Source organism: Amblyraja radiata, chromosome 11, assembly GCF_010909765.2.
Source record: "Amblyraja radiata isolate CabotCenter1 chromosome 11, sAmbRad1.1.pri, whole genome shotgun sequence".
Classification (NCBI taxonomy): domain Eukaryota; kingdom Metazoa; phylum Chordata; class Chondrichthyes; order Rajiformes; family Rajidae; genus Amblyraja; species Amblyraja radiata.
The window spans coordinates 55,856,062-55,872,022 of NC_045966.1; the positions used below are offsets into that span (position 1 = coordinate 55,856,062).

The following is a 15,961-nucleotide window of genomic DNA, read 5'->3' on the forward strand; positions in this document are numbered from 1 at the left end:
CTGGGACATTGTTGGCTGGTGTGGGCAAGATGGGCTGAAGGGCTTGCTTCCACACTGTATCAGTCTAAGTTGTCCATATATACTATGAAGAGCTGGAGCCACACAAGTTGATCTTCGTGGTATACCACTGAACACATCTGAAAATGATCTGCTCATTCCTACACTGTTTCATGTCTGTCAACACATTTTCAATTCAAGGCAGGAGATTACCTTCAATCCTGTATGCTTTAATTTTGCATCTCACCTTTTAATGGGCATTTTATTGTCCAAATACAGCTCTCTCTTTTATTTAATTTATTTGGCTCCCAGAACACTTCAGTCAATATGATTTCTCATTATGAATCCACTTTGGCTTGGACCAGATGAGGAGGAAAATGGAGAATGAAGACAGAAGTAACTGCAGATGCTGGAATCTTGAGCAAAACACAAACTGTGAGAGGAATTCAATAGAAACCTACCTTTATCCAGCTATCATTTGGCAGATGTGTAGGAAGGAACTGCAGATGCTGGTTTAAACTGAAGATAGACAAAAAATGCTGGAGTAACTCAGCAGGACAGGCAGCATCTCTGGAGAGAAGGAATGGGTGATGTTTCAGGTTGAGACCCTTCTTCAGTCAGAAACGTCACCCATTCCATCTATCCAGAGATCAGCAAAAGAGAACTCCCATTGAGTTACTCCAGCATTTTGTGTCTGTCTATCTATCATTTTCCATGCTTTGTCTTTCCCCTGCCTCTCTTTATCAACATTCTCTTCCCTACTATAATCAATCCGAAGAAGGGTTCTGGCCCAAAACATTGCCTATCTATTCCCTCCACAAATGCTACCTGCCTGACCTGCTGGGTTCCGCCAGCACTTTGTTTTGCTTGACTTTGTCCGATCTCCTTGATATTTTTTGGTGCCAGTTACCGCACCTATTACAACTGTAATAACTTCTCTTACAGATATATGGCTAACAGTGAAGAATCTCCTGCTCTCTTTCTAATATTGACTTGAAATCGTGGGGTTATGTTTTACTTAAGTGTGCAGAGATTAGTCTTAGAACCAAATTCCTACAATCGTGGTTGTAATACCAAGACAAATCTGCCCTCAAGCAAGGTAAACAAGTCATTTGGATTGGGTTAATTATCTTTTTTTTGGGATGAATACAATTCCACGCAATTTTAAAATGGAAACAAAGCTAGTAATTTTCAGGTTAGACAAGTCTTCAGTAGATACAGCTCTTAATGACTTCCTGAACAATCTCTAGTTCATGAAATCTGCCTGTTGGAGTGGGGTAATTGACAAGTCTAATTTGTAATCCAGAGACACGCTTGATTTTGTAATCATTCAGTGAACATAATTATGATTTAAAAGGATAAAGGGAAAGGACAAAGAATGGAGGCATAAGGAAAATTGAAACCCATCCATAATTTAATCTCCAGCCTCAATGAACATTAGTTCTGATGCTCCTGGCATGGATGCTTTTGTCATGTAAATGAAACCGAGGACAGCACTTCAGTGTTCCTGATAACATTTATTGTAAATACAATGAAAAATCCTCCACAGCAGCATAATCAGGCCCATCCACTGCTGGTCGAGATAAGGCCGATCACTATTTAATTGAATCAGGTTACTAATTTCCAAAATTAAACAGCTAGTTTGTAGCATGCAAATGCAGCAAATCATTGGATACGCTGCTCAAGAAACAAGGAACAGCGGATGCTGGAATCTTGAGCAAAACTCAACTTTCTTCAGTGACTCAGTGGGCCAGGAAGAATTTCTGGAGGACATGGATAGGCAACAGTTTGAGTGGCTTCTTAAACTGTTTCAGTGTCATTCACCCTGGAGTCTTTATCCCAAAATTTCATTCACCCTTGACTCAATGTACTTATGTTTTTTTGGTAATTTTCATCTTATTCTCCCTTGTGTATAATTTTATATATAGTTTATTTTGTCACATAAGCAAAAAAAAAGTTAAGCAATTTCTTTAAATAATTTCATTTGCCCTTGGGTGAACCATTCACCATTTTAAGAAGGAGAACATCAGTCTGAAGAAGGGTCTCGACCCAAAACGTCACCTATTCCTTCACTCCATAGATGCTGCCTGACTGGCTGAGTTACTCCAGCACTTTGTGTTTTGGATAAGCTGTTCGAGTTTTTTTTTTGCATATCAATGGGAAAAACTGTGAACGCAGTTCATGAATACAGATTGACTGAAATATGGAGATATTAGGGTTACAGAGTCTAAACATGAAACAGCGACAATTCTTTCTCCACCCACAGATTCTGATTGTCCCACTGAATTCCTCCAGTATCTGCAACCTTTTGAGTTAACAGACATATTTATTGGGGAGAGAAAACATGAACCCAGCCTCTGACTGAATGTCCCCTAAATCATTTGCACCCCAAAAACCGAGAAGCCAAACTCAAAAGGCTTTGAATTTCCAAATGAAATTTCAATAAATGGGGGAAAACTTTGTAGAAATCAAAAAAAAAAACCTGCCCTCACAGTTACCAGCAGCAGATGCATTTGGAAAGGAAACTATTAAATTACCACTTTTGGCATCATAACTTATCAACTCAGTTGTTTTGTGAGTAAAAATGCAAGATGGCTGTTAATGGAGACTCTATATATAACATTTGACAATGCTATTTTAAATGAAAGTGAGGATTCTTGGAATTGAAAGTTAAATTTAGTCAAAGTGTATAAATATAAGTTATAAGAGAATAAATAAAGAGAATAATATAAAGGGGTTCAGAACTTGGAATAGCGTTACGTTTGATCTTCTAATCAAATTAATTAATTAATTAATCAGGTGCTGAACAATTTGGCTCATCTCACATATATATAGAGAAAATCTCAATATATTTTCATAAAACCTCCCCAAATTTCTATCCATGGAAATATAGTTGCAATCAATGATGAGCAAGAGCCTTTACTTTGCCAGGACACCAACAATGTGGTGAAAACTAAAATTCAATCTAAAGTCAGAACTACAAAAGACCTCAAACTGTGTTGGAGAGGCAACATGTGAATGATATTTGGAACTAGCATTGAAGGCCGAACAAATTCAATTCAATTCAGTTTAGTTTATTGTCACGTGTACCGAGGTACAATGATAAGTTTTTGTTGTGTGCTGTCCAGTCAACAGAAAGACAATACATGATTACAATCAAGTCATTTACAGTGTATAACAGTACATAATAAGGGAATAACGTTTAGTTCTTGATAAAGCCTGATCAAGAATAGTCCGAGGGTCACCAAAGAGATAGTTAGTAGTTCACCACTGCTCTCTGGTTGTGGTAGGATGATGCAGTTGCCTGATAACAGCTGGGAAGAAACTCTCCCCGAATCTGGTGGTGTACGTTTTCATATTTCTATACTTGCCTGATGGGAGAGGGGAGAAGATGGAGTGGCCAGGGTGTGACTCGTCCTTGATTATGCTGCTGGCCTTGCCGAGGCAGCGAGAGGTATAAATTGAGTCAATAGAAGGGAGGTTCGTTTGTGTGTAAAATTCTGATAAGTTGCCATCTTAATTTTCAGAAATCAAGATGGTTTGGCATTATTCCCATTCGTTAGTCGGTATGTGAACCAGGGATTGATAATGCAGGTGGGGTATCCATCCAGCCTGAGCCAATGATCCTGAGTGCAGTCAGGATTGGAGGTCAGTCTGTGGGTAACTGGAGCCAGGGTTGGAATCAGGAACATGGAATAGCCGGAATCTGAAGCTTTGTATATTTCCTGCTCAGACTGTAAAATCTATCGTACTACTTGTGACATGTAAAAATGTGAATAAAAAATGTATTTGATTATTAATAAAAATACCATCCAATAGTTCAGAAAATCTGTAAAGCTCCAAGGGTGCTGGATTATTAGGCTCTCACTGTCTTGTCCAAGTCCATTAAACTTAATGCAAACAAATCTTACAAAATACATCTAATTGAAAAATAAAGGCTGATTATAAAAAGATGGGAAATACAAGTCAACGTAAGGTATTTGAAGTTTAAAGTAACAAAATAATTAAAAAACCAGGATGAATTAATCATGGCTATCCCTCGAGGTCGAGGATGATGGCCTACGTTCTGTTGTTTTTATGGACTCTCAGGTGGTTTATGAGTCCAATTCTGGCTTTGAAAGTTCTTCGACATTCAGGACAGGTAATTCCAGATTGCAGATCGGTCTTTGGTTGTTGCTGCCTCTATTTCCGTTTTCTTCTCTTTTCTTCTAATTCTGTGCATCTCTTGGCTTCGAAGGTCACTGTTCCTTTTTGGACGATGGTTCGCCAGAGTTTCCTGTCCTTGGCATTGGTTTCTCAATTGTCGATATCAATTGCACATTTCTTCATGCTGGCTTTTAAGGCATCTTTGAGCCTCTTCTTTTGTCCGCCTCTAATAAAAGAGTGGATATTTTGAGGTTTCCAGATAAAGCAAGCACTTGAGCTGTTCAATGTGCTCATTTCCGAATAAAAATCTTGATCCATTGAGTTGAACATCACCTAAACGTTGTGAAATTTGCTATGGAGCCAGAAGTTATATATTAATTGATGTGAAGAAGGACCATGAATGGCATGAATGGCAATAGTTTGATCCTCTCCAACCTCTCTCAGCAATGGCTCATGAACTTGATCCAAGCCATGAAATATGTCAACATGTTCATCTCTGAACTTACTGGCCCAAGGAATCTCAAATTCCTTGTGTCAAAAGTTGACGATCGATAAGTTTATTCTGAAGAATGCATTGTCAGGATAAACCCCTTTTGGTGATCATTCAAAATCGTATTACAATTCATTCAGAGATTGGTGGAAAGATTAAATCTAAGACACAAATTCTTGTGATACTAGGATTGAGCTTCGTAAAAATAGCCAGGTTATTAAAGTTGTCTTAGTGCTGATTTAATGCTTTATTCATTCAGAGTTCATTGTATTCAAACTAGAGTTCATCAGGTTGAAAACTGGAAAGTTGCAGTGATTTTAAACTTTGGAATTGTTTTATTACCACACGTTAGTAACTAATTGAAGACACTCTGACCAAAATTAATTGCCACCATATTTTTGATCTCTATGATAAAGAAAGAGTAAGAACTGTTTGAATATTTGTTTGAAAGCAGAATTAAGGTTGATATGATAAGTGGAGTAGGCTCGGGGAGAAATGTGGTCTATTCCTTCTGCTGTTTCTTGTATTCTAAACCCAGAGAGAATTTTAATCATCATTGTGCAGTACAATGACTATTAAGCAGGCATACAGAATCATGAGCAGGCCGTTACGTGTGCGGATGTGGCACCGACGGATGAGAAGCCGAAGCAAAGAATTCGAAGCCAAAGAACCGAATGGAAACGAGGCCGAAACTCCAATAAACCGAAAGAGTCCAAAGACGAAACGCTTACTAACCGAAAGGATAGGACGCCGAAATGCAAACTAACCGAAAGGGCGGGACTCCTAAAAGCCAACAAACCGAAAAGCTGCATCGCCTAAAAGCAAACTTACCGAATGGCCGCTCTGTCGAAACGCCACCTACCCGAAAGGCGGTGTTGCCTACAGGCCAAAGAACCGACTGCCGCTCAACAGAAAAGTCCAATAATGGACATGACGTGGCCGGGGGGCGCGACATGACAGCGATTGGTCCAGAATCCCGCCTATCACATCATTGTGAAGGGATGAACATTGTCCCACACCTCCGCTCTACCCAACCCGCAGCCCGCGGAGGGTGGCCATGGGAGAGTGGGGGCTGTCCCGAGGGATGCGCACCTTCGGCCGCTTTCAACTTGATGCTTGGGTTCAGATGGCCCAGTCACCTATGGCTTGTGTGGGAAAAGGACCCCCATGCTCCCATCTCCCCTTCTCTCTCCCCTCTTCTCTCATTCCCCCCTCTCTCTCTCCTTCTCATTCTCCCCCTCCTCTCTCTCCCCTCTTCTCTCTCTCCCCCTCTCTCCCTCCCTTCTCTCTATCCTCCTTCTCTCTCTCCTCTCTCTGCCCCTCCTCTCTCCCTCCCCCCTCTCTCTCCCTTCTCTCTTTCTCTCCCCCTTCTCTCTCTCCTCCATCTCCACCGTCGGGAGCATCCCACAGTCACCGACTGCGATGCACCGCCATCGGACCCCAACCCCCACACCAGGGTGATTTCCCCCCTCCAACTTCAAACATGCGCTCAAATTGAAATCTCACATCTTTGCGAAACATAGAAACATAGAAATTAGGTGCAGGAGTAGGCCAATCGGCCCTTCGAACCTGCACCGCCATTCAATATGATCATGGCTGATCATCCAACTCGGTATCCTGTACCTGCCATCTCTCCATACCCCCTGATCCCTTTAGCCACAATGGCCACATCTAACTCCCTCTTAAATATAGCCAATGAACTGGCCTCAACTACCTTCTGTGCCAGAGAATTCCAGAGATTCACCACTCTCTGTGTGAAAAATGTTTTTCTCATCTCGGTCCTAAAATATTTCCCCCTTAGGGAAATCCCGAAGGAGGGGTGGAATGGATGTAATCACCGGCTAAAGCAAATGCCGTTAGGACAGGGAAATAATGGCAGTTAATTAACCATGTTCCCGAATGTAAGAACGATTTATACATGTAACATTTTTGTTTTTCAATTAATGTAGCTCTGTTTTAATTTTTAATGCTGTTAAAACCCCGTCCCGTGGGAAGGGCTTGCGGCGGCTGGTTTCACAGTGCCTTCATTGTTGGTAGGTGTTGTATTGTCACACGCATCGCTGCCAGTTTTTGATTAATTAACTGGTGGGATTATTTCCCTGTCCTAACGGCCTTTGATTTAGCCGGTGATTACATCCATTGCATCCCTCTCTCGCAAAGATGTAAGATTTCAATTTGAGCGCACTTGTTTGAAGTCGGAGGGGGGATCACCCTGGTGTGGGAGTAGGGGTCCGATGGCGGTGTATCGCGGTCGGTGACTGTGGGACACTCCTGCTGGTGGAGACGGAGGAGAGAGAGAAGGGGAAGAGAAAGAGAGAAGGGGAGAGAGAGACGGGATGGGGAGGGGGGGGGGGAGAGGAGGGGAAGAGAGAGGAGGAGAGAGAGAAGGGGAGAGAGAGAAGGGAGAGAGAGAGGGGAGAGAGAAAAAAGAGGGGAGAGAAAAGGAGGAGACGGGAGCGTGGGGGTCCATTTCCCACACAAGCCATAGGTGACTGGGCAATATGAACCCAAGCACCAAGTTGAAAGCGGTCGAATGTGCGTATCCCTAGGGACAGCCCCCACTTTCCCACGGCCATCCTCCGCGGGCTGTGGGTCAGGTGGAGCAGAGGTTTGGGACAATGTTCATCCCTTCACAGTGATGTGATGGACGCGGGGCTCTGGACCAATCACTGACAAGTCCCCCCCCCCCGGCAACGTCATGTCCGTTATTGGACGTTTCTGTTGAGTGGCAGTCGGTTTGTTGGCCTGTAGGCGACACCGCCTTTTGGGTAGGTGGCGTTTCGACAGAGCGGCCATTCGGTAAATTTCCTTTTAGGCGACGCAGCTTTTCGGTTCGTCGGCCTCAGAAGGCAGTGGAGGTCAATTCTCTGGATGCTTTCAAGAGAGAGTTAGTTGGACCTCTTAAAGATAGTGGAGTCAGGGGATATGGCGAGAAGGCAGGAACGGGTACTGATTGTAGATAATCAGCCATGATCATATTGAATAGCAGTGCTGGCTCAAAGGGCCAAAAGGCCTACTCCTGCACCTATTGTCTATTGTCTATAGTGCTATAATCCCATTCAGTCTTCTCTCGTTGAGACTGATGAGTCAAAATACCGTAAATGTTGACATTTTCACTGGATCTGGCTACAGCAGTTCAATGGATACGGCTTAACCCAGAACTCTCTAATCTCCTGAATCCTCCCTGATCTCGCCTCTGACAACATAGCTCTTTCTATCCTCTCAAATCCTTTAATCACCCAAAGAACCCTAATCAGATGAACTTGAATTTAAAGCTAATCTGCACGTTATAATTGAATCTTTCTGACCCAGTTTCATTTAGGTAACTCCTCCATAATGAATATAACCAATACACAGAGTTTAATGCAGAACTGAACAAGTTGGGCTGAAGGGCCTGTTTTAGTGCAGATTAGATTTGTTTTGTTTTGTTTGGAGATACAGCAGGGAAACAGGCCTTTCGACCCACTGAATCACGCTGATCAGCGACCCCCATACACCAGCACTATCTTACACACTATGGACAATTTACAATTTTTACTGGAGCCAATTAATCTTCAAATCTGTCTGTCTTTGGAGTGTGGGAAGAAACTGGAGCTGCTGGAGGAAACTCACGCAGACACAGGGAGAATGTACAAACTCTGGACAGATACTACCCATTGTAAGGATCAAACCTGGTTCTCGAGTACTGTAAGGCAGCAACTATACCGCTGCAACACCATGCCGCCCTTGTTGTCGCCCACTGTGCCAGCTCGATGATGTAAACTCTTTAGTAACTTGTCAGTTTCTTTGTTGAACTAAATTAAGGCGCATGGTGCAATCAAAAGCGCTTGAACAATTGGTTGGGAAGAAAGCCAAACTGTAAGAAAGACGTCTGCGCCTCCTTTTCAAGAGCAGCCAGCTCTTGCACAGTCTGATTTTTTGATTGAAGCTTATCTTCTTTATAACTATATTATGTAAATCTTTCTGTAGGAAGGAATTGTAGATGCTGGATTACGCCAAAGAAAGACACAGAATGCTGGAGTAACTCAACGGGTCAGGCCGCATCTCTGGAGAAAGGGAATAGGTGACGTTTAGGGTCGAGACCCTCTACAGATAAAACTTTACTTAATTTCCATTTGCGTACATTCCGAACCCCTTGGAGATAAAGGCCAATATTTATTTTACCATTTTCTCTAATTTAAATATTTCTAAAAATCTCCTCTATTATTCAATCTTTGGGTCAACTTGCTCATGATTTTTGGCTTATTGGCCACATATTATGTAATATTCAATCAATATTGCTTTGCTGATTACGTAGGAAAATAATTGTCTCAAGCTATCATTCCAAAATCCTGAATGGTTCCCCCTCTAAAACACTTAGTGTACTTTTAAATTCTTTCAATAATCTTATAGCATAGATTAAAGCAATTTAGACTGCAATGCATCTGCAGGCTATTGGTAAAAGCTATACAAATAATCCCAATTCTTCACTCATTGCCCAATATCATGCAGTATTGATTTTTACATTGAAGACTATGTCTTAAGGAGGGTCTAGACTCAAAACGCCACCCATTATTTCTATCCAGAGATGTGCCCTGTTCCACAGAGTTACTCCAGCATTTTGAGTCTATCTTTTTTACATTCATATGCAGTTCCCTTCATCTGGGTGCCTCAAAAGGTCTGTACCATAATGTGTTGTTTTAAATATGGTTGCCATGGTTAATTCAGAAAACGCGGAAGTCTTCAGTTTATTTTAAGCTCAATGCAATAAATCCCTATTAGAATATTTTAACAGACTCTGTTACATGCAAAAGGCAGCCAAACGCTGATCAGAAGCTTAAAAAATACAGCCTCTAATGTCTGATAATTACCTGGACTTGCACATTGAGAACATGTTTCCCAGAGGGAGTACTTGAGCATTAGCCTTCCAAACAGACCAGGTTAGGATGCAAACATCAGAAACTAGATACTTAACCCAGTCTAACCTTGAGCAAAGATATGTAAAATCAGTTTAAGTTTAGACTCTCCACAATCAATACAGTGACATATGAATGACGAGGATTAATGGGAATTTTGAACTTAATTTAAATTTCAATAAAAAACCATCTGATGGAGACTACTGATTCAGATCAATAAACGCATACAGAATATTTTGGATCCATGGCATAGCTACTTCTGGTTAACTTGAGGAAATATCAAATATTATTTTCTGAAATCTGCTGGAGCTGTAAGATTCACCAAGCTCAGAAACATATAATGCATTATTAGTGAACTAATGTGAAACCACAATGAACAATAATAACAATGAAAGATATTCTGCAGTTAAGTTCCCCCTGTGCACTATTTAAATGCATTGATTAATGCATTGGTTGTATATTATGTTGTAAATTATACAAACTAGTTCTTAACTCCATCATTAAAAGTGAATGATTCTACCAAAGTATCGCCATTAGGCCCTTAATATAAATATAGAAATCACTGAATAAAATTTTAAAAACAGAAACTAAATTCCTTTGTAATTAAGATATATTATAAGCTGTTTGTGTGTTAATACAGAGCTTGAAATGCGAACAGATTGAAATGCTCTGGATAATATGAAGAGCAAATGAAGTCAAACTCAACAAGCACAGACAGGAGAGATTATTTCTAATATCGTAAAGTAAAAGATTAAGAAATGGCAACATTAGTAAAAAATTAAATTTTCGATACACAATTGAATAGGAATGCAAACACATGAAAATTGCTCCCATATGCACAGACATAGTTGTTCAAGAGCCCATGTGTTACTAAAAGGCTGAGTGTAAAACAGATATCAAAAGTCATCAGGGACACAAAATGCTGGAGTAACTCTGCGGGACAGGCATCATCTCTGGAGAGAAGGAATGGGAGACGTTCCAGGTCAAAACCCTTCTTCAGACCCCAGCATTTTGTGCCTATCTTTGGTTTGAATCAGCATCTGCATTTCCTTCCTACACATCAAGAATCATCACTTTGCCAATCAGCTGGAATTACATACCAAGTGTCACTGATTTGAGCCAGAGTAATTTCCATTCCAGAAAGGATTCCACGTGTTGTGCAGATGAGTTAGCAGAGGGAGTTAGATATGGCCCTTGTGGCTAAGGGGATCAGAGGGTATGGAGAGAAGGCAGGTACGGGATACTGAGTTGGATGATCAGCCATGATCATATTGAATGGCGGTGCAGGCTCGAAAGGCCGAATGGCCTACTCCTGCACCTAATTTCTATGTTTCTATGTTTCTATGAGGAAAAACGTTGTGGACAGTCAATAGTAATCATTTGAAAGAGGATGTCTGTGCAGGTGGTGATGGTAAATTCAATAACATGTCGAACAAGTACTGGAGAAAGACCAATTTTAAAGATTATGAGGAATAAAACACGTAATGGGAAAATCAGCTAGCTCTAGCATCAGCACATGGGCATTGGCCTTTCAGGCTTCTTACTGACCAATATCATGCAATGATTCTCAAATGGTGATCTAGATAAATGAGATGAAATGAGCCATGGCTCTTCCTCATCCAAGCCTACATGGAGTACATTTAATGGCTTATTTCAGGTAGACTTCAACTGGTTTCTGGTGGAAAATAATTGGGACTTGGCTTCACGCTTTTGTCACTTACACTTTAGTATTATTTTCTGAATCAAATTAGTTGGTGTTTCAATGATATGACTTTAACCTGCTGCAGAAATTTATGTATTATTTGATCAACTCAAGAGAGATTAACTGTAAACTCATCTCAAATGTGATTCCTTAAAGTTAGTTTGGCTTAAGGTGCGGCTTCTGCTATTTGGGTGCAAACACAACCTGTTTTTCAGTGCACTAATGCTCAACTGATCCCTGTAGCAATTAAAATATTCCCAATAGGTGAAGCAAGATATTTATTAAACTGCTGAAGTTTCAGTGTGTAATAGTTTATTTTGTTATTGATCAGCATTTGGCTTTTCTTTGTATGTAATGGAAAGTGTGAAAATAATTTTAAAAGGAATTTATTGCATTGGACAATAAATGAACAGCTTCTCCATTTGCGTGGCGATGGTAACCATATTGAAAATTGGAGAAGCCAACTACCTCGTGTTTTTAACCTGGGTGTGTTCTCAGTGCCAATGGATATTGTTCAGCATTATTCCTGCACTTCCAACAATATGTTACAGGAGTTGCAATAGAAAACTCATCACTCTAGTATTCATGTGAAATAGAGTCAAGTGTTTTATTATCATATGTCCCAGATAGAACAATGACATTCCTACATGCAGCAGCACGACAGAATATGTAAAAATAGTGCACTGTAAACAGTGAAATTAGAAAAAAGTTCAGAGTGTATACGTATATACACATGCTCATACATATGCAGACACGCACACACACATACACACACAAACAACAATAATTGTACAATAATAACACCAATAGACTATGTAGTTCAGGGTTTAATGGAGGTTGTAGTGTATAATAAACTGTTGGCTAGGGACTATCCAAGGAAGTTCCCAGTCCATGCACCATCAATGAGGACATGAGTGGAAATTTGGACGTCCTAAAGAATTGAGCTGAGAGGAAGAAGGGAATGGTTTCCAAAATCTTTCCTACACAAAGAATGTAGTACAATATAGAACAATATTAGTAATATGATTAATATAATGCAATTAAGTGATTTTGTCCTGACCAAGACATGAAAAGGAAATAATTTTCAAATATTCATAAGCTGACAAAATTCAATTGAAAAGAATATTCTTGTAACAAAAGTATGCCGACTTTTCCTTTTCCAACATGCCTTCTTCAAATGACCCTGGGGAAGATTACCAATTAATGGAGAATTGTTGACATTTACCCTTGAAAACTGATCAAGCTCTTAACGTACCAAAGAGGCTTTCATTACATTGCCTGAAGAAGGATTTGGGCTCAGGTTCCAATAGAGTATCTATCTCATGTTACCAATAAAAGGGAAGTCAATGTAATTTAAAGGGAGCTGTGATATGCTGGTCATCCTCTCTATGCTACTAATATATTTTTTATTTGGTGGCAGTTCTATTTGATCTATCTGTATTTTTTCCCCCAGTGTAGAATATGACTTTAGACAGCAGGAGGGCAGATTCCATCATGTGCTCCGTGCCCTGGAGATCGAGGATGAAGGTACACAGCATCAGGATCTAACCAGAGGGAGCGCTGACGACCAGACTAGCCAGAAACAGGAGCTGAAGAATAAGGCACGCAAGCCGAAGAAAACATGTTTTTGGTGTCTGTGAGCAACCGCTGTCAAATAACTGCCACAAAAATAGTGCTTTCTCTTTCCCATGTAACTCGTGGGAAATCAAGGGCTGTTGTGGGACATCTTCTGCATTTCAAGGGAGCTGCAGCCAGTTGTATTAGTCAGGGCAAGTAACTCAGCTACCCAGGTATTTGCACAAGGGCAAACTATAAAGGTAAGACAATTTGCACTGAGACCACTTCTACTGCTGTAGCTCTGTGGAACTGCACAGTGAAGGCGACCAAACAGTGTAGGCGACCGACCCAATGTCATCTGATGAACTCAGACCACTTGGTACAGGTTGATGGATCATTTTAGAGCTACATTCGGTTAATGCAGCACTCTGACTGATAATGAGTTTATTTTTGATTAATGAACAGAGGAGAATGCAGCAATAATGGATGCAATGGAGAATTTAAGCTTCCAAGTTAGAAAGTAAAATCAATCCAGCCCAATAATAATGATTGCAGCCTCATTCATTATTGACAAAGGAGGAAGCATGCACATTCTCGTGTTTTTAACGGTCACGATCTTTCTGCTTTTTAATGTCAGATACAGCATTACAGTTCTGTCTCACTGTCGGTGTTCAAGCAGTGCCTCTTTTGTACATTTATAAAAGAATCGGCTCGTGCTAGATGGTGAATTGAAAGCTGAGACCCCTGGTTACAAATTTCATGACTCAAATCCACCCAAAACCCCAACCCTCTTTCTGGAAGTGGTCTCTGGAAGTGTATCCAGCATGTTCTGCACAGAAACAAATTGTATGGCCACATCCAAGCACTAGATTTACAATCCACGTAACATCTTTCTTTCACCTCGTTTCATTCTATCTGTTCTCCTCCATGGTGATCATGTTGCATTTGTTATATGAGATGCATAATTTGATAAAGACATAAACGTTCACAAAGCTGTCATGAATCCCATGGTAAGCTTTTAGATATTAGCCTAAAAATAGTCTGCTGCGTTAACAGTGCAGGGACATATCTGTCTCATAATGACCCAGGTAATCAGGTTAATGGCTGCATCAGCACTGACAAAGTGAGATAGCGTTATGAGCCCATTCATTATTGATGGCCCTAACATTCTCAACTGGCATTTACAGGTTAATGATGTTAGTGGGTGATCTTGCAACAACCACAGTCAACCTGTAGGTTTAGAAAACTGCAAAGAATGCCACAAAACTGTCCTGAGGTCCTTCCAAACAAAAGGGATAGGCTCGAGTGCCCTGTTAGAGGAATTGAGAGCAGAAAAAAGGGGTGGATTGAAGACACGAGACCCTTCACCAGCTCTGATCTACGAGCATGGTTGATGCAAGAAGCTTCTTTCAGAGAGTGTGGGCAAAGCAGGGCACGCTACAGAAACACTGGTATGAGAATCGCAATGCCGGTTACCACAGAAACACAGATTCTGCCAAACATTATAACGGTTGCTGCATAAACATGCTATTTTAGAAATGTTCAACGAGATTTCATCTTCTGATACAGGCCTAGACAATGATAAAAATCAAAATGTCACACATTATTTACCCACACTCAGTTCATAGCAGGAAACAAAATTGACTTATCATCTTTTACCACACATTGTCCCCTCACTGGCAAGATAAGGGCAGAGCACTCCAAGCGTCAGGTTTTAAACTTGAGACCATTGCTTTTGAAGGCAAGGAACAGAAGATTAATTTGTATAAAACACACATTTTGTTGAGATATTTTCAGATTGGAGTCACCATAGTGGAGTTTAGTTTAGTTTAGAGATACAGCGCGAAAATGGGCCCTTCGGCCTACCGGGTACGCACCGACCAGTGATCCCTGCACATTATCACGACCCTACACACACCAGGGACAATTTTATATTTTATACCAAGCCAACTAACCTACAAACCTGTACGTCTTCAGAGTGTGGGAGGAAACCGCAGATCTCAGAGAAAACCTACGCAGGTCATGGGGAGAACGTACAAACTCCGTACAGACAAGTACCCATAGTCAGGATCAAACCCAGGTCTCTGATGCTATGCGGCAGTAACTCTGTCGCTGTGCCACGTTGCCGCCTGTGGAGGTCATGTAGTCAACTTTCTCTGCGGAGCACTGTCTCTACATTTGTTTGAAGTTCATTTTCATCATGGAGGTGTCACTGACAAGGCTAATATTTATTACCTTCATAAATACCAAACTATGGAAGCGCTAACAGTTTAACAAATGGCAACCATGATTCATTGTATTGTGATCGCCAGAGACTTGGAAAACAAATGCTATGTTCCAACGGGAGAGATTAGAACTGCTCAGAATTTGGAAAGGATTTCAGAAAGCAAGCGATTAATTATTTCTCTAGTTTACAAAAGCAGTAAGAAGAGATGTGCACACAGTATTAGCAACAGAAAAAGAGAATACAAGTTGAGTTATTATGGATAAGATTATTCACGTAGATGACACCAATATAAGCAGCATGAGAGACAGTGATTGCAGATCACACTAAAATGGATAGCATTAGGGTGTGATGGTGGTGCAGCGGTAGAGTTGCTGCCTTACAGCGGCAGAGACCCGGGTTCAGGGACTGTTTCCATGCTGTATAACTCGGTGCCTATTATAAAGAATTTTAACATTTTTTCAAAAGTAACAACTGACATTCAGCCAACAATGAAGGGGGAGTTAATAATATTGGGGGTTTTTTTTGTATTCATTCAGGGAAGGTAGGGTCCTATGGCAGCCATTTACCCTTAAGGGTAAAAACCCAAATATGTGTGGTTTGTTGGGCCACCTCAAAAGGCAGTGAAGAATCAAACACATTGATGTGGACTGGAAATTACAGACCAGAAAAGGAATTGCAGATTTTCACAGAGAAACCAAAACAGTTAAACTATTCTGACAAGTCAACCATTCTATTGTTATGTTGTAGGAAGGAACTGCAGATGTTGGTTTAAACCGAAGATAGACACAAAAAGCTGGAGTAACTCAGCGGGACAGGCAGCATCTCTGGGTAGAAGGAATGGGTGATGTGTTGGGTCCCTTCTTCAGACTGAGTCGGGAGAGAGGGAGATACAGATAAGGAAGTGTAAGGTGTGAAATTGAGACAACGGGAATGGAGATCAAGGAAAA

At 40.9% G+C, this 15,961-nt stretch overlaps 2 protein-coding genes across 3 annotated transcripts in view; one reads left to right on the forward strand and one right to left on the reverse strand.

The window, feature by feature from the left end:
- Positions 1 to 13,773, forward strand: part of insyn2b (inhibitory synaptic factor family member 2B) — an 88,397-nt gene extending 74,624 nt beyond the window's left edge. The window contains exon 4 of one of the 2 annotated variants that reach the window (XM_033029963.1): positions 12,684 to 13,773. In XM_033029963.1, the coding sequence (XP_032885854.1) occupies positions 12,684 to 12,870 (187 nt within the window). In that variant the 3' untranslated portion in view covers positions 12,871 to 13,773. The remainder of the gene's footprint in view (positions 1 to 12,683) is intronic. The other variant, XM_033029962.1, reaches the window with a different exon arrangement.
- Positions 1 to 15,961, reverse strand: part of dock2 (dedicator of cytokinesis 2) — a 703,541-nt gene that overhangs the window by 352,737 nt on the left and 334,843 nt on the right. The gene's annotated exons all lie outside the window — the stretch shown is intronic.